At 41.9% G+C, this 17,992-nt stretch overlaps 1 protein-coding gene across 1 annotated transcript in view; it reads left to right on the plus strand.

Annotated features, from left to right (window-relative positions):
- The window catches only part of DYNC1H1 (dynein cytoplasmic 1 heavy chain 1), a 59,447-nt gene that overhangs the window by 6,137 nt on the left and 35,318 nt on the right, over positions 1–17,992 (plus strand). The window contains exons 2-24 of the mRNA XM_083432919.1: positions 108–195; positions 1,526–1,699; positions 2,145–2,400; positions 3,066–3,252; positions 3,396–3,667; positions 4,710–4,937; positions 5,382–6,458; positions 7,032–7,211; positions 8,338–8,487; positions 9,379–9,525; positions 9,658–9,798; positions 10,030–10,206; positions 10,509–10,619; positions 10,967–11,086; positions 11,352–11,591; positions 12,111–12,266; positions 12,429–12,542; positions 13,461–13,571; positions 13,665–13,874; positions 15,079–15,225; positions 15,808–15,974; positions 16,124–16,297; positions 17,606–17,771. Of these exons, the coding sequence (XP_083289045.1) occupies positions 108–195; positions 1,526–1,699; positions 2,145–2,400; positions 3,066–3,252; positions 3,396–3,667; positions 4,710–4,937; positions 5,382–6,458; positions 7,032–7,211; positions 8,338–8,487; positions 9,379–9,525; positions 9,658–9,798; positions 10,030–10,206; positions 10,509–10,619; positions 10,967–11,086; positions 11,352–11,591; positions 12,111–12,266; positions 12,429–12,542; positions 13,461–13,571; positions 13,665–13,874; positions 15,079–15,225; positions 15,808–15,974; positions 16,124–16,297; positions 17,606–17,771 (4,793 nt within the window). The remainder of the gene's footprint in view (positions 1–107; positions 196–1,525; positions 1,700–2,144; positions 2,401–3,065; positions 3,253–3,395; positions 3,668–4,709; positions 4,938–5,381; positions 6,459–7,031; positions 7,212–8,337; positions 8,488–9,378; positions 9,526–9,657; positions 9,799–10,029; positions 10,207–10,508; positions 10,620–10,966; positions 11,087–11,351; positions 11,592–12,110; positions 12,267–12,428; positions 12,543–13,460; positions 13,572–13,664; positions 13,875–15,078; positions 15,226–15,807; positions 15,975–16,123; positions 16,298–17,605; positions 17,772–17,992) is intronic.

The following is a 17,992-nucleotide window of genomic DNA, read 5'->3' on the forward strand; positions in this document are numbered from 1 at the left end:
AATATTTAGGCATTCTAACTTGAATGTAGAGTTCTAAACATGTGGCTCATAAAGGAAATGAGGGGAGAGGACATAAAAATTAATAAAAAATTCCTAATTCTTTACAGAGGATGTTGGTGATGAAGGAGAGGAAGAGAAGGAATTTATTTCCTATGGCATAAGTACTGACATTCATTATGGGATGAAGTCAAACAGGTGAGTCGAATCTGTGTCTCTTCTGACACAGCCGTTCACTTGATGCAATTGTGGGACTGAAGAGGAATTCTGAGATTTAGGAAAAAGCTCTATTGGTAGGAAATTCTCACCTGGGCCAATGTTAGTTGGGCAGGAAGAGATGAATGAGAGCCATGCCCACTGACTGATAGAGGCCTTTCGTATGACCGCAGAATCTCTCTGCCATCTTCTCCTACTGTTCCTGCCTGCTCCACCAATTTTCTATGCTCACATAATGTAGAAATGTTCCTTCTTTCTAACTGGGAAGTTCAAAGTGAAGGAGAGAGCGAGAGCTATGCTTTCTGCCTGAGTGCCTCTTTCTCCCTCGTGATCCCAATTGTGACAAAAAAAACCACCAAAAAAACCAAGGCAGATATTTAAAAGGGGGTCGGGTCCATAACAACAACAACAAAGAAAAAGAACAAAAGCAATTTTATTACTTATAAGCCACCCATCTGACTTGGTTGCCCCAGCCACTCTGGTCGGTTCCCAACAAAATATTAAAAACACAATAAAACATCAAACATTATAAGTTTCCCTATAAGCTTCTAAAGAGAAGAGGTTAGTAATTTCCATGAGTGTGCATACAATATTTTTTCCTGAATTCCCCACCCCACCCCGCAAATTTGGTTCACACCAAATTCTGGACCGAGCCACTGGTTGGCATTTCTCTTCTGAGCATAAACCCATGGTCTTGACTCTGGAAAGACAACCTGGGGACATCTGATTTTCTGCCTGGGGAGTGCCTTCTGACAGCAGATGCAGTCATGAGCAAGGCTTACTCATGAGTAGAACTACAAACAGGAAGAACCTTAGCTAGCTGTTTACTGTAGAGCCCAAGCAGATGATCTTGCAGATTGATCTGTGAACTGTATATCTGCAAACAGAAGAAAGCAAGTACATGGCGAAGGGGGAACAGAAAGGAAAAGCTTTCTTAGAAAAGAGCTTCCACCTGAAAATATAGTTGATACTACAAGACAGAATTAAACCATGTCCCTGACTCTTCACTCCCTTAGTCCCGTGAGACCCCATTCACATTGCATCCTCATTCTGCATACAAGGGCATAGAGTCTGGGTAGGCAAGATTTTACCCATGTAAAATACCATATTCCTTCAATCCTAATCATTGAAACTTTTCTTTCTTTTAAAATGTTAGGAAAACTTTAAATATCTAGAACTTCAAGTCTAGAAATAAGACTCCTCCTAAAAAAAGTTAATGTTCATTAAACTACAGTTACCTTGTGAACCCCAAAATACATATGTTCTCAGGTTAAATTGAATAGGTACTTAATATTATTTCTTTGGTTTACAGTTTGGCATTCATTAAACGAGCACCAGTAATTGATGCGGACAAGCCTGTGTCCTCACAGCTCAGGGTGCTTACCCTCAGTGAAGACTCCCCATATGAAACTCTGCATTCCTTCATCAGCAATGCTGTTGCTCCCTTCTTTAAGTCCTACATCAGAGAGTCTGGCAAAGCAGACAGGTAACTACTTTCGTTTGTGTAATTTCTAGCCGTTGTGTACGTGAAGGAATAAAAGATGTGCAAGGGAAGGAAGATATAACTGGAAAGTAGATGGTGGTCAAGATCCTAAGAGCTTTGTGTGTATCTTGAAGCACATGTTTGTGTGGATTAGGGCTTCCCCAAGCTTTTCTTCTGACTGCAGCTTCTCTGCATTAGAGGCCTGCTCCCAAAGATCCCCGGAGATTAGGGAGCAGCTTGCCAAACAACATGGGTAATATTAAACTATGTTAAATTGAACCTCATTGGCTAGCCTTTTGAAATCTTAGCCTCATGTGCTAGCTTAAGAAATTTGAAAAATGGAAATATATGTTGTCTTTATAAGGTGGGGAGGGCAGCCGCATGCACATTAATTGTACGTGACTCTGTGTGGTGGATTTTCCTTTGGCTCACTTCCGTGTTCCCTCAGGGATGGCGATAAAATGGCTCCCTCAGTTGAGAAAAAAATTGCAGAACTCGAAATGGGACTTCTTCATCTGCAGCAAAACATTGAAATCCCAGAGATTAGTTTGCCAATTCATCCGATCATTACCAATGTTGCTAAGCAGTGCTATGAGCGTGGAGAAAAGCCGAAGGTTACTGATTTTGGTGATAAAGTTGAAGACCCAACTTTTCTCAACCAGCTGCAGTCTGGAGTTAACCGGTGGATTAGAGAAATCCAAAAGGTAAATTCGAAAAAGACAGTGTTCAAGCGATGTTCAGGTTCCCTCTTTAGTTCGTTGTTGAATACCTTCCCAATTGCATATTGTTAAAGTGAGGATGAAATCTTCAGTGTGTAATCTGGAGCATATTTGGAATTGCATGTTCTTAATTTAAAAATAAGAACCAGTTACACATTTTACTTTCCTATATCTTTCCATTAACTATTTTATGTGTAGCAATGTGAACACACTCGGGTACATTATTTAGCAGTTTTATTTTTTTAAATAAACCCTTCCATCTACTTTGAGATAATCTCTCTGAAGCTGATGAATGTAAGTAATCCATAGATTAATATTTGGGAGATGGGAGATAATGCCTGTATAACCAAATGGTCTTATAGTTTACATTGAGACTCCTTAATATTTAGGATTGCAGCTGTGGTGTTGGAATCAGGTTTTCATTTGCAGCTAAGTCCTTTTCTGTACATAGGTAGGACTGTGCTCAGTTCCAGTCAGGCAACATCTTTTTTTGCTCTGCCCTCTGTTTACATTGCCAAGTAGTTAGAACAAAGCAGGATGAAAATGTGGTTCAGCAGGCAGTATGATCATATGGTTATGCCTTCACTTGTTTTGACTCCACCATTTGTTGAACAGTAGAAGCCTCATTACCCTCTTTACCAATTTTCAAGGTGACCAAACTAGATCGGGACCCTGCATCAGGCACTGCTTTGCAAGAAATCAGCTTTTGGCTAAACCTGGAACGTGCTCTATACCGTATTCAGGAGAAGCGTGAAAGCCCTGAAGTCCTCTTAACTTTAGATATCTTGAAGCACGGCAAACGCTTTCATGCTACTGTCAGCTTTGATACAGACACAGGTAAGAGCTTATGGAAGCTGTCCAGAAACAGAATTTTTGCAGGGCTCTAGCTGTTGTAGCACATTTACATTAACACGAGCCAAGTGATTAAATGCTTTTAAATGTTTTAAAAAGTGAAATCGGCTTTCTCTTCTACCATCTAGGTCTAAAACAGGCATTGGAGACAGTAAATGACTACAATCCATTGATGAAAGACTTCCCTCTAAATGATTTGCTGTCTGCTACTGAACTGGATAAAATAAGGCAGGCATTGGTTGCAATATTCACCCACCTGAGAAAAATCAGAAATACAAAGTATCCTATTCAACGAGCGCTGCGCCTGGTGGAGGCCATTTCAAGAGACCTGAGTTCTCAGCTACTCAAAGTGTTGGGGACACGGAAATTGATGCATGTTGCCTATGAAGAATTTGAGAAGGCAAGTCTTGCATTTAGATCCTTATGGGATCAGTGGGGGGTGGGAACTTGAGCTAAACTTTTGGAAAGAATTACACTCCTCCTTGCTAACTGAAGCCTTAGCATTGGAATAGGTAGTAAAAGGTAGAGATGTGTGATGACACTACCTTACAATTCTTTTTTAAACAACCTTTGGACCTGTATACCTGAAGGAGCGTCTCCACCATCATCATTCAGCCCGGGCACTGAGCTTAAGCGCTGAGGGCCTTCTGGCAGTTCCTTCACTGCGAGAAGTGATGTTACTTGGTAGTGGTGCATGCCCTGTGCAATGCCCTCCCATCAGATGTCAAGGAAATAAACATTTGACTTTCAAAAGACATTTGAAGACAGCCCTGTTTAGGGAAGTTTTTAATGTTTGGTGTTTTATCATGTTTTTAATATTCTGTTGGGAGCCACCCACAGTGGTTGCGGCAACCCAGTCAGATGGGCGGATGTTGTTGGTCATAATACCAAAGTCATTGTTTGGTGCAATATAGCTTTTTCTACTCTTTCATAGGGACGTAGGTGGCACTGTGGGTTAAACCACAGAGCCTAGGACTTGCCGATCAGAAGGTTGGCAGTTCGAATCCCCATGACGGGGTGAGCTCCCGTTGTTCGGTCCCAGCTTCTGCCAACCTAGCAGTTCGAAAGCATGTCAGAGTGCAAGTAGATAAATAGGTACCGCTCCGGCAAGAAGGTAAACGGCGTTTCCGTGCGCTGCTCTGGTTCGCCAGAAGCGGCTTAGTCATGCTGGCCACATGACCTGGAAGCTGTACGCCGGCTCCCTTGGCCAATAAAGCGAGATGAGTGCCGCAACCCCAGAGTCGGCCACGACTGGACCTAATGGGTCCCTTTACCTTTACTCTTTCATAATCTACCAGTCCATTCTCTCCCCCCCCCGCCCCGCCCCCGGCAAATAAAGTTTGGAGGCAGATCTATCATCACATCCTTAGTGAACACATACAATATACAGAATTTGTGTGATGGAGCATGGTGTTCAGTGACGGTGTTCAACTTTCTTTCAGGTCATGGTTGCATGCTTTGAGGTCTTCCAGACCTGGGACGATGAATATGAGAAACTGCAAGTCCTACTGAGAGACATTGTGAAAAGAAAGAGGGAAGAGAATCTGAAGATGGTGTGGCGCATCAATCCTGCTCACAGAAAGCTCCAGGCTCGTCTTGATCAGATGCGGAAGTTTCGACGCCAACACGAACAACTGAGAGCAGTTATCGTGAGAGTGTTAAGACCACAGGTAAGTACAACGGCTGGTGCCTTTTTTTAGAGACTTGGGTTCTGATTTGTTAGAATGGAACTAGTGCATTCGAAGTAAGAACTTACTCTTGTCTTGACCCAGACTATTTTCACCTAGAACACTTTCTACGAAGCAAGCTGCCCCTCATTTGCAAGGAACGGTTTAAATCCATTTCCAAAGGAATTGCTTCAGTGCAAGAGAGCTCCCCCTACTGGTTCTTAGGATAAATGCTAAAACGAAAAGCTTGATAGTCATTGAATTATGATTATCAAGAAACACATTAAAAGAGGCCCTGAAAATCTGGCTAACAAGTGAGCTAGTGAGTGAAATAACCACGGCTGCTGGTTGTTTAACATTTGTTAGGGGAAGAGGCCATGTTGCGGTGTGTTCTTGGTAGTGTGGTTACTACTGCTGTTGCTTAATGGTATCTTTTTATCTTTTTAGGTGACTGCAGTACCCCAGCAAAATCAGGGAGAGGTACCTGAGCCACAGGATATGAAAGTAGCAGAAGTGCTGTTTGACGCTGCTGATGCCAATGCGATTGAAGAAGTAAACCTTGCTTATGAGAACGTTAAAGAAGTCGATGGCTTGGATGTTTCCAAAGAAGGCACAGAGGCCTGGGAAGCTGCAATGAAGCGTTACGATGAAAGAATCGATAGAGTTGAGACCCGCATTACTGCTCGCCTAAGGGACCAGCTGGGCACAGCAAAGAATGCCAATGAAATGTTCAGGATCTTCTCCAGGTTCAATGCTCTCTTTGTCAGGCCCCACATCAGAGGTGCCATCCGTGAATACCAAACCCAGCTGATTCAGCGTGTGAAAGATGACATAGAGTCGCTTCATGACAAATTCAAAGTGCAGTATCCACAGAGCCAGGCTTGCAAAATGAGTCATGTTAGAGACTTGCCTCCAGTATCGGGGTCTATAATCTGGGCGAAACAGATTGACAGGCAGCTGACGGCCTACATGAAGCGTGTTGAAGATGTCCTTGGGAAGGGTTGGGAGAACCATGTAGAGGGCCAAAAACTGAAGCAGGATGGAGACAGCTTCCGTATGAAGCTCAACACCCAAGAAATATTTGATGATTGGGCCAGGAAGGTTCAGCAGCGTAACCTTGGTGTCTCGGGCCGCATTTTCACCATCGAAAGCACTCGTGTTCGAGGCCGAACAGGGAATGTCCTCAAACTGAAGGTCAACTTCCTCCCAGAAATAATCACCCTGTCGAAAGAAGTCCGCAACCTTAAGTGGCTAGGGTTCCGGGTTCCTCTCGCAATAGTCAACAAAGCTCACCAAGCAAATCAGCTCTACCCTTTTGCTATTTCTCTGATTGAAAGCGTCCGTACATACGAACGGACCTGTGAAAAGGTGGAAGAACGGAACACCATTTCCCTCTTGGTTGCTGGGCTAAAGAAGGAGGTGCAGGCTTTGATCGGGGAAGGAATTGCTCTAGTGTGGGAATCGTACAAACTGGACCCATATGTCCAGCGGCTGGCAGAGACAGTCTTCAACTTCCAGGAAAAGGTTAATTTGCTTTGAAGTTTATTATTGGGGCTTGGTGTTTTTTGCAGTGCATGATTTATCAATAATGTATTGCTTCAGTAAAGAAACCTTGAGAAATTGCCATTCAGCTGTTCAGTAGCCATAATGCCAACACTCTTAAAGCTGGCCTGGCAGGAAAGCCTCATGCAACAATGGATTTTGATACAGCCTTTTTATAAAATACTTCAGTCAACTAGAAGTAAGGCAGTATTGACTCTATATAACAGGTTATAGTGTTTTTTCTCAAAACCTTATTAGTACAGTATTACATATCAGACAGGATGTCAGTCTAGTTAGTGAAATCAATACTTGAAAATGCAGTTTTTATTTGCATTGTATTCAAATGCAGTGATCCTGAGAGTAAATAACAACTTACCACTGCTAATAAGCATGCACTTGTTTGTCTAAATTCTGAATCCACTGGGAGTAATGATATATTAGACTTACATGTTGGAAAGGCAACTTAGACATTTGTTAATGGGTGGCTTTATAGAGAACAATCTTTTTGCATACTGAAACTGAACTTTAAAGACTGTTTTCATTTCTGCCTTTTAGGTGGATGACTTGCTTATCATTGAAGAGAAAATAGACCTGGAAGTCAGATCCTTGGAAACTTGCATGTATGATCACAAAACCTTCTCTGAAATTTTAAACAGAGTTCAAAAAGCTGTGGATGATTTGAATCTTCATTCATATTCCAATTTACCCATCTGGGTTAATAAACTGGATATGGAGGTAAGCTTTGCAAGTGGTTACCGGGACAAAATAGCTATATTTCTTAATAAGTTTAATTTTAAAGTTATCTGGTTTGAACACTTGAGAGATTTTGAGTTAAAAGCCTGCTGGAAGTTATCAGTTTCCTGATATATCCCATCACGGGATGCAGAGTCCAACTGCAAGGCTACAAATGTATGTGATACTAAAACAATAGGCTCAGCAGTAATGCCCAGCATTCTTCTGCATTATTGTTGCCATTAATTAAATTTGTATACCACTCTTCATCCAAATATCTCCAGGCAGTTCACAGCCTTTCATGAAAGTATGTCGTCAGCTGGTGCCTAAAAGGCCAATGACAGCTGTACAGGCAACTCCCCATTTACTTGTGTTCCAAGGCATACATGACCATCCACACACGCATCGCCGCAATCCCAGAAGTGGCAAAAAAGAGGGGGGGGGGAACGGCCCTAAAATCATGAAAATGGTATCCAGCAATCCCACGAGCCTTTGCGCTGACCTTTCAGGCCTGTGGAGAGTTGGGAGTTTGAGCAAGGAGGTTTGGAGGCAGCAGTTGTGGAGTTTGGTGCATTTTTGGTTTTAAAAAGGTTTCCAGAGGTTTAAAGGATGTTTGCAGGCTTGTTCCCAATATACACAATTTCAATTAAATGCATGGTACCTCGGAACGTAACCCCCCACATAAATTGGGAGTTGCCTGTATTTCAGAGGAGAGGGAGTTCCATAACTGGGGTGCTGCCACTGAGAAAGCCCTGCTTTGCAGCACCACATAATGAACTGCTGACAGCTGAGGTACCACAGGGAGTGCCTCCTCTCCCACCCACCACAGATCTCAGTACATAGGTGGGGCTGTGTGGGAGGAGTCACTTGCAGGTACAAAGGTCCCAAGCTGTATAGTCAGTCACACACTGCTCCAGTTAACCTAATTCAGCCAAGAAGGACAAGTGTCTAGAGGACATATTGTCAGGGGGCTCTAAGTACCAGTCCATATCCTCAGGTCTCAAAGGGGCTAATAAGAAAGGATGCTGATAAGAAAAATCTTTCCGTGGATGTTTAGTATTATGTGCTAACTTCAGGTCTGCTGCGTTTCTTGCAGTACTTCAGTTTTGTTAATGCAATTGCTTCCTAGATCGAGAGAATACTGGGAGTTCGTCTGCAGGCTGGGCTGAGAGCATGGACTCAAGTACTACTTGGTCAAGCGGATGACAAAGCAGAAGTTGATATGGACACAGATGCTCCACAAGTCAGCCATAAGCCAGGTGGAGAGCCAAAGATCAAAGTACGTGGTGTCTTCACCTTGAATTGAATCCATGGAGTCTTGCAAGCTGGAAGTAATGCATGCAAAATCTCAAACTAGAAAAAATGTGTATTGAAATGATGCAGTATAACTTAAGTCTCGTCCTGTGTTTACACAGTTCTGGTAAATCTGATGATCTTGCACAAAATTTGGCATCCAGAGAATCCATAATTTGGCTGAATGAAGTTCCCAGCTCTTATGATCACAGAAATAATTCTTATATTATGAGCATTTATTTAAAGGCTTGGAGTTGCAGGGAACCGGAATGTATTGAGCTCTTTCATACTAAGCATTGGCCAGCCTCCGCCATTCTTTTCCATGGCCGCCTCTTTTTAATCCTGTTCAATTCCCTGCGTCTTGTGGGGAGTAGTTATTTGTTCTATTGTTACAGGATGTATTGCATTCATCAACCTTTGCAATAACTGTTACTGAATCAAATGACAAATATATGTGCTGCTGAAGACACCATGCTTGGAAATAAATAAAAACATTTTTTTTAAAGTATTTCAGAGACAAAGGGTACAGCTCTGTGTCAGGGAGCTTTCATTCTAAAATTTGACAGTTTAAGAGATCATGGAGGAGAGGATATAGGATTGCATATATGTGCTTAGCCTTGATGGTGAAGATTAAGAGTTAAGCTAAAGGCTTTACAGGAGAGGTGTTCTTTTTTTGGAAACTCTGAACAGAATACATAACTTCATCTAGTGCAGTTTATATTTGTGCTATAATGCACGGATACAAAGAAAGATAACTTTCCAACTTAATACCACCGTCAAATTTTGGGTAATGCTACCAGACTAATGATAATTTAATGCATTTGGTTATTACTTCCTCCAGTAAACCAAAACTGAACATGGCTTTATATTCCTGCAGAATGTTGTGCATGAACTGCGGATAACCAACCAGGTAATCTACCTGAATCCACCCATTGAAGACTGCAGATACAAACTGTTCCAAGAACTGTTTGCTTGGAAGATGGTAATACTGTCACTACCTAGAATCCAAAGTCAGAGATATCAGGTAAGAATAAAGAAATACTACTTTTGAATCATAAGAATCTTGAGTAGATTTAACCTAAATCTTTTTTTTTAAGTTATCAAAGCTCTCATTGCTTTTAAATCAAAATGTGGTACATCTTCTGTGTTTCGTTAGGTGGGTGTGCACTATGAATTATCAGAAGAGGAAAAATTCTACCGTAATGCCCTGACGCGGATGCCAGATGGCCCTTCGGCACTTGAAGAGTCTTACTCTGCAGTGATGGGGATCGTAACAGAAGTTGAACAGTACGTGAAGGTAAGAGAACATGTTATGTTTCCTATTCCAGAGTTATTATGTAACATTATTCCACGTGACAGTGTCTTGAGCAAGAATATGGCATGATGAGTTAACATTTGTTTAAAGTACGGTGTTTACAGTTTTGGTTACCAGTTCATAAACCCGAGAATTGGATATATCTAATAGCTTACAAATCCTTAAAATGAAAAATTTAGGTATTTTTTTTGTGTGTGCACACTCGATATGTAGGTTTGGCTCCAGTATCAATGTTTATGGGATATGCAAGCTGAGAATATCTACAACCGCCTTGGAGAAGACTTAAATAAGTGGCAAGCACTCTTGGTTCAGATAAGAAAAGCCAGGGGAACCTTTGACAATGCTGAAACCAGGAAGGAATTTGGGCCTGTTATCATCGACTATGGAAAGGTAAACACCCTGAAGGAAAATAGATCTGATAGTAGAGATATAGAATCATAGAATTGTGGAGTTGGAAGGAAGCCCATGCAGGAATAATGTAGTAGATATCTCCTGCATTAATTTTCATTAAACAGTATCAAATAACAGACCACAAGTAGAAGGGGTGGGGGAATGAGTAAATAAACTTAGTTGGTCTCAAAGGTGCTACTGGACAATTTTTTAATTTATTTCTACAGTATATAAGAAACACAAGTTTGCAAATTATAAGATAGATGGCATAGAGTAAAATTACCACTGTTTTAATTGTATAGGTACAATCGAAGGTGAACTTGAAGTATGATTCCTGGCATAAGGAAGTGCTCAGCAAATTTGGTCAAATGCTGGGCCAAAACATGACAGAGTTCCATTCTCAAATTTCCAAGGTAAGTTTGCCAAAATTCGTCCCACTGAAAATACCAAAGCATAAATTTTTGCCAAAGTACCCCTAACCATAGATAGCAACACTTGCTTCTCTTCTCTCAATATGGGATGAAAGAGATTGTTCCATGTCAAAGCTTTCTTACTTTGGGACTCTTAGAGGGGGGAAAACCATGCGTAATAGTGGGATGTCTGAAGAACTGTGAGTGCCTGTATATGCCTGTATTAAACTAATTGGGTGTGATTGGCACCTCCATAGAGGCTTTCCTTGTCTTTTGAACAGGGCATCTAAAACTTACTCCCTTTCCTTTATGAGAGCATTTTTTAAAATTTCCTTTTTCCCATTTTTTAGTCACGGCAAGAGCTGGAGCAGCACTCAGTGGACACAGCTAGCACATCCGATGCCGTGACATTCATCACATATGTGCAGTCACTGAAACGCAAAATCAAACAATTTGAGAAACAAGTTGAGGTAAGCTTTCTACAACAGGTTTCTGCAATCAGTTTCAATGGAAAAGGCTTCATAACAGAGATAGGATCGGAAGATATGTGATCGAAGCCTGTTCCAAATAAAACATTGCTGTACATATCTCCTATTCAGGTTATGTGTCAAAATAAAATACCCTTTAAATTTAACAAAAAAAAAAACCCTACATAGTGACAAGTCTTAGTGCAACGGTAGCATCTGAACTTGGCACTTTTTGTTATAATTGTAACTTATTTTTTGGTGCCTATAGCTCTACCGTAATGGCCAGCGCTTGCTTGAGAAGCAGAGGTTCCAATTTCCTTCATCCTGGTTGTACATTGATAACATTGAAGGAGAATGGGGTGCTTTCAATGACATCATGCGTCGAAAGGATTCTGCCATTCAGCAGCAAGTAGCAAACCTGCAGATGAAAATTGTTCAGGAAGATCGAGCTGTGGAGACTCGTACAGTTGACTTACTGACAGACTGGGAGAAAACAAAGCCTGTAACCGTAAGTCGTCTTCAGTGCTCTGGCATTTTGACCCTCAAGTTATCATTCCTTTGACACCTGTGATCTCCTTTAGCCAAAACATGCATCTAGTGGTGCACTTAACAGCTTGAGCACCATACAAATACTATCCTGCCTTAAGTCAGGCTGAGACCCACCAATTGAAGACCAGTGATCTAAATTATGTGTCCATTATGAATGCTTGTAATTGTGCTTAGCTGTCTCATTCACTAACAAACCCCAATGATACTTGGGACTAACCGGCTCATCACGACTTGGAGAACTGGAGAATTTGGTGCTTTTATATTCCTTGACATCCAACTTAATGGGAAGTCTGAAAACGGAGTGCTTGTACCTCTCATCTGCAAAACTGGGATATGCTATATTTCAAAATAGCTTAAAGTAGTCATAACACCATCTATAAAAGTGAAATTTGGTACACGTAGTCAAAAGTGCCACCTTACATAACAGTGAACTCCACTATGCCTAGTCTGATGCCTAGTATTTCACTTCTTTCTTCAGGGCAACCTGCGCCCAGAGGAAGCTCTCCAAGCCCTTACCATCTACGAAGGAAAGTTTGGGAGGTTGAAGGATGACCGTGAGAAATGTGCAAAGGCCAAGGAAGCTCTGGAACTCACAGATACAGGACTTCTCAGTGGTAGCGAAGAACGTGTTCAGGTATGAAAATCTAGTAGCCAGGCGTATAAATTTCAGCTGCTGTATTCCGTAGAAAGACCTTTCCAGCTACGCTGATCAAAACCTACTAGAATTATTTGTCATATCCTGCTTTCCACCCCTCTCTACAATTACTGATGTTTCGAACCATCTCTTGTCTCGTAGGTTGCTTTAGAAGAGCTCCAAGACCTTAAAGGAGTCTGGTCTGAGCTTTCCAAGGTCTGGGAACAGATTGATCAAATGAAGGAGCAACCCTGGGTTTCAGTACAGCCTCGCAAGGTACTTCAGCTGTATATATGTAAAGAACTTGAGGACCATAGCAAGAGAAATTGCAAATCTGTCCTCTTCAAACCCTGCAAAACAGAAGCTAAAAATGTTCTGCCGTATAGTCAGCGTTGACGTGGTTTGGCACATATTTGATAGCACTGATTAAACCTACGCCCCAGGGACCTCAATCCTGTCCCATAGCATCCTGACCATCTCTGCACATCTCTGAACTAACTTGGGCGTAGGAAGCTAACCTGTCAGTAAGGCAGAGAGACCAACCTACCAATGGCTACCACTGCAGGCTTCAACATTGGCTTCTTTACCTTTCTATTTAAATGAGCAGTGCAGCTCGTCGGCATTTGTAATCAAGGAGGAAGAATTTGGGATGCAGAAAAGGATGGTGAAGGATGTTGGATGACAGGGAGATTTAGGTTTGAAAGATGGGTGGGGGCATCTGCTACAACATTTGGAAGTCTTTGGAGGACTTTGGGGCAAAGGAAAAGCTGAAATTATGTTGAGAACCGCCCTGACATCTATGGATAAAGGGTATACAAATTTGATTAATAATAATAATAAAAAATGGGGGGGGGGGCATGGTGGTACTGGTATGGAATTTGGGCAGGCAAGATGCAGAAAAGTAGCACATTGGGACCATTTTAGAAGAACACGTAGAATGAGTTTGTGAGGCTTGTCTTTTTTAGGGAGTCTTTGGGTGACTTGATAAAGAGCATAAAGAACAGCTTATGGGTTGGCATGCAGATGGGCTCTTGCCGTATCAGAAAGGAGAACAAGATAATAACTTGGTCAGTGTTCCTGGCAAACAGGACTACTTGGGTGAGCCGTCCGTTGTTAAAGATGACAAACGGGTAATACTCAGAAATTGGCGCAGTCTGTTAAGTTGTTAAAAGTTACTCCCCATCTTCCTTGTAGCTTCGACAAAGTCTAGATGGCTTACTCAACCAGCTGAAAAATTTCCCTGCTCGCTTACGGCAATATGCATCCTATGAATACGTGCAGAGGCTCCTGAAAGGTTACATGAAGGTAAGCTTGCTTATGAAAGACCTTTGGATAGAACATTGTGCTGATGCCTAACAAGACAAGTTTACAACTTTCCTTCATTTCCAACCCCCTCAGATAAACATGTTGGTGATAGAGTTGAAGTCGGAGGCTCTTAAAGATCGCCATTGGAAGCAACTGATGAAGAGGTTGCACGTGAATTGGGTGGTTTCCGAACTAACCCTGGGGCAGATCTGGGATGTTGATTTGCAGAAGAATGAACTGATTGTGAAAGATGTGCTACTTGTAGCACAGGGAGAGATGGCCCTGGAAGAATTCTTGAAGCAGGTAGCTATTGGCTTTTAATAAATACTTTTGCTCCTTCAAAAACTTTAAATCTATATTTCCAGCGAAGTTCCCTTAACTCAAACAAAACCATTGTCACTGAAGCAAGACAAGTCCTGATGCAATGGTTGCTACTTATTTGTGACCCTGCATAGTGAGAGAGTAAAGGGAAAGTGACAGGAAGGCTTGCTGGAAAAGGCTAAGAGGCTTCCTTCAAGGAACACAGCCTTCTGCACTCAGGAGTGCTGGGGAGTTTTCTTCCTGAAGAGGAAGCAGCAACTTACTGGCAATATTCTGTTCTTCCCAAGGAAGTCCAGTTTTTTAGAGGACAGTTGGTTAAACCTATGTCAGGCTGCAGGGTGTATTTCAAAAAGTTCTGTTCTTAGAAGCTGCTGTTGATTTTAATCATCTACGTATTGAATATTTTTGATCGATAGTGTTAACGTTGTATACGGCCTAGGACCCTCGTACCTACGGGACCGCCTCTCCTGGTATGCCCCACAGAGAAACCTACACTCGTCAAATAAAAACATCCTGAAGGTCCCAGGCCTCAGAGAGGTTAGGCTGGCCTCAACTAGAGCCAGGGCTTTCTCGGCTGCGGCTCCAATCTGGTGGAACGCTCTGTCACAAGAGACTAGGGCCCTGCGGGACCTGACATCTTTCCGCAGAGCCTGCAAGACAGAGTTGTTCCACCAGGCCTTTGGTCAGGGCCCAGCCTGACTCCCTCCTCTGGCAACCTGCACAGAATTTTGCTTAACGGTTGCCATTAATTTGATTTTAATTAATTTTTATAATGGAATGTTTTTAGAATGTTTGATTATTTGATTGTTTGATTATTTAATTGTTGTTAGCCGCCCTGAGCCCGGCTTCGGCTGGGGAGGGCGGGATATAAATAAAAAAAATTATTATTATTATTATTATTATTATTATTCTTGCCTCTGTCAAGCAGTATATACATTTTATTAGATAAAGAAACAGCTAATTACTCTAGAGTGAAATAATGATAGAATCAAAAGTGGAACCATTTGAACATCTGGCCACATTTATAAGACAAAGGTCTTATAACCACTTCCTGATGATCACTTGTTACATAGATGTACTCTGGCTCTTCATCATTTGTTGGGCTATTTTTAAAGAAAAGCAGCCTTGGCCTGCCTGATTTTTTACCTTTAATCCTAAACATCACTCTACATTATTTTCTGTAAAGATACGAGAAGTGTGGAACACCTATGAGCTGGATTTGGTTAACTACCAGAACAAATGTCGTTTGATTCGTGGTTGGGATGACCTTTTCAACAAAGTCAAAGAGCACATCAACAGTGTTTCTGCAATGAAGCTATCGCCATACTACAAGGTAGAACCTAAAATGTATCTTTTGCTCCTTTCATTTCTGTCTCTTAATGTATTCAGGAATGTTAATGCATATGCTTCAGTTTGCACCCTTTTGTATAGCTATGACTAACTAGCAAGCACTGAACACAATTACATGAGCTCCCCTACAATGCAGCCTGCTTTCTGAGATCATCTTGGTCCTAATTTCCCTGGAATTGCATTTAGTTGGCACTGGGCAGAGGGTGTTTTCGGTGTCTCGTGCCCAGGCTTTTGAACCCTCTCCCAAGAGAGGCTCATCTCAGCCCTTCTTAAATGCCCTTATGCTGGGTTGTTTTAAAACCTTCCATTTTAGGAAGGCTTTTGAGCCATAAGTGTTTTTTGAGCTTTTGCTGATCAGTTTGTTGTTCTGGTTTTTTATTCTTAGTGTACTTTTGATTGTGCAATTTTTACATTTATTGTTAGACACTTTAAGCCCTTATTGAGGAAAATGTTATAAATTTCCTTTAATATAGATAACACAGCTCAAATATAGTTGCATTGTGCTTTATTTACAATAAATGTGTAACTCAGTTACATAAATTAAAGCCATTTATTGATTTTGTAGGTGTTTGAAGAAGATGCCCTAAGCTGGGAAGACAAACTGAATCGTATCATGGCACTTTTTGATGTCTGGATAGATGTCCAGAGGCGCTGGGTTTACCTGGAAGGTATCTTCACTGGGAGCGCTGATATCAAGCACCTGTTGCCTGTTGAAACACAGAGATTCCAAAGGTAATGTTTTGTTCTTGAAGATAAATGTGAATGCAGGAATTTCTGTAACTTCTTATTTCACCCAGGAGGCTTTCATGTATCCCTCCTTTGAGACATTGACTGGTGGTGGTTCTGTTTTGTTTCAATGCTCTCTCTTCTTGACTTCACAGCATCAGTACAGAGTTTCTGGCCCTCATGAAAAAGGTGTCCAAATCTCCCCTGGTCATGGATGTTCTGAATATTCAGGGTGTACAGAGATCACTGGAAAGATTAGCAGACTTGCTTGGGAAGATCCAGAAAGCTTTGGGAGAGTATCTGGAGAGAGAGAGAGCTTCTTTCCCTCGGTAAAGAATTGATATTTCACTGCATTAGTTTTGTTCTATAAGCAAGCTCTGGCATTAATACATTGTCCCCCAGGCTTTATGTTACCTTATCATCCCCATGTTCTAATCTTGTGTTTGACCAAAAAAATTAAACCACCTGTGCAGATTTTGGCTTGGAAATATTTGGATTGGGGACAAGCTTTTAAAAGAGAGTGAAGGTTGCATTAAGATATAGCTAGAGTTACGTAAATGCCTTCAGTGTATTATAATGCAACGAAGAGCTATACTTTATTAAATCTCTGTACCACCCTTCATCTGAAGATCGCAGGGCAGTTTACGATTTAAAAACACAAAAATATATACCTTAATAACTAACAAAAACAATACCCCCCTAGTAGTAGTATTATTTATTAAGTTTCATTTGGGAGCCTTGGATTGAGAAGTTTTGTGGCTTGACACAACACTGTATAGTAACTGGATTCAGTAATTTGCAGTCTGGTCTTCCCATGTTGTCTTAAACCGAAACTAATGACCTACCTACTAACGGCAAATGTGAATATGTAAACACAATAAACAATGCTGTCAGCTTTATTATTTTATGTTCGAATGACTTCAACCTGGCTCTTCAACCTGGCTCTTCAACCAAGAAGAGTGGCTTACAAACATCAGTAGTAAGATGGGGCCCTGGTCTTAAGCCTACCACCTAAATGTGTGACACCCAAAAAATACTGGGAGGGAGGCAGGAAAAAAGTAAAACCCAGGCACTAGCTCTCCACAGTCAGAGGCAGTGATGCTTCAGAATGCCAGTCACTGAAAACCACAAGAGGGAAGAGTGCTCTTGTGCTTAGACTCTGCTTGAGGGTTTCCCATAGACAGCTGGGTGGCCACTGAGAGCAGGGTGCTGGACTAAGTGGACCATTGGCCTGAACCTCTTCTGTTAGTCAACAAAGGTGTTTGATCAACTGGAATGGAAAGAGTTGAAGGGGTTGGAGGAGCAAAAGGTTGCTGGTTTCAGCTGAGCTGATGAAGTGGCCCCTTCTCCCTTCCTCTGCTGCATCCCGATGGAGTGGGAGCTCCCAGGTAACGTCGTGGGAGGGAGAAGCCTGATAGAACTGGCTTCTCAGCATAGCTGATGGCTGCCCTGTTTCCCTTCACGCCCTCTACTTCAGCCTAATGGAACAGCTCCAGTCAGCTGACAAAATATAGTCTTCTGTTGCTTCACTTGACAGTCCACATAGAAAAATCCTGGGTTTATTGAAGGTACTAGGTGCTTGTCACTTTGCATATCCCTTTTTGTCCATTAAAATGGCGAGCTTTCTATTTTTTTAGGTTCTACTTTGTTGGCGATGAAGACTTGCTCGAAATCATAGGGAACAGCAAGAACGTAGCTAAACTGCAGAAGCACTTCAAGAAGATGTTTGCTGGCGTGTCGAGCATCATCCTTAACGAGGACAGCTCCATTGTTCTGGGAATATCTTCACGCGAAGGAGAGGAGGTACAGTGAAGGGATACCTCACTCTTTAAAACAGGTGGGGAACCTCCAGGCCATCAGGAGCAAGCTACGCCCACCTGCCCTACACCTGACAACAGGTGGAGGGCATGTAAAGGCAGGGCTTTGCAGGATCCACCAATTGGCTTACCAAGAGCCTAAGCATCAGCTGGTTGTCAGGCACTTGGAAAGTGCTCTTCAAGGGGCTTCCTTTGGAAAGAACAAAA

The sequence above is a fragment of the Podarcis tiliguerta genome (genome assembly GCF_965153285.1).
Source record: "Podarcis tiliguerta genome assembly, chromosome: 1".
Lineage (NCBI taxonomy): Eukaryota > Metazoa > Chordata > Lepidosauria > Squamata > Lacertidae > Podarcis > Podarcis tiliguerta.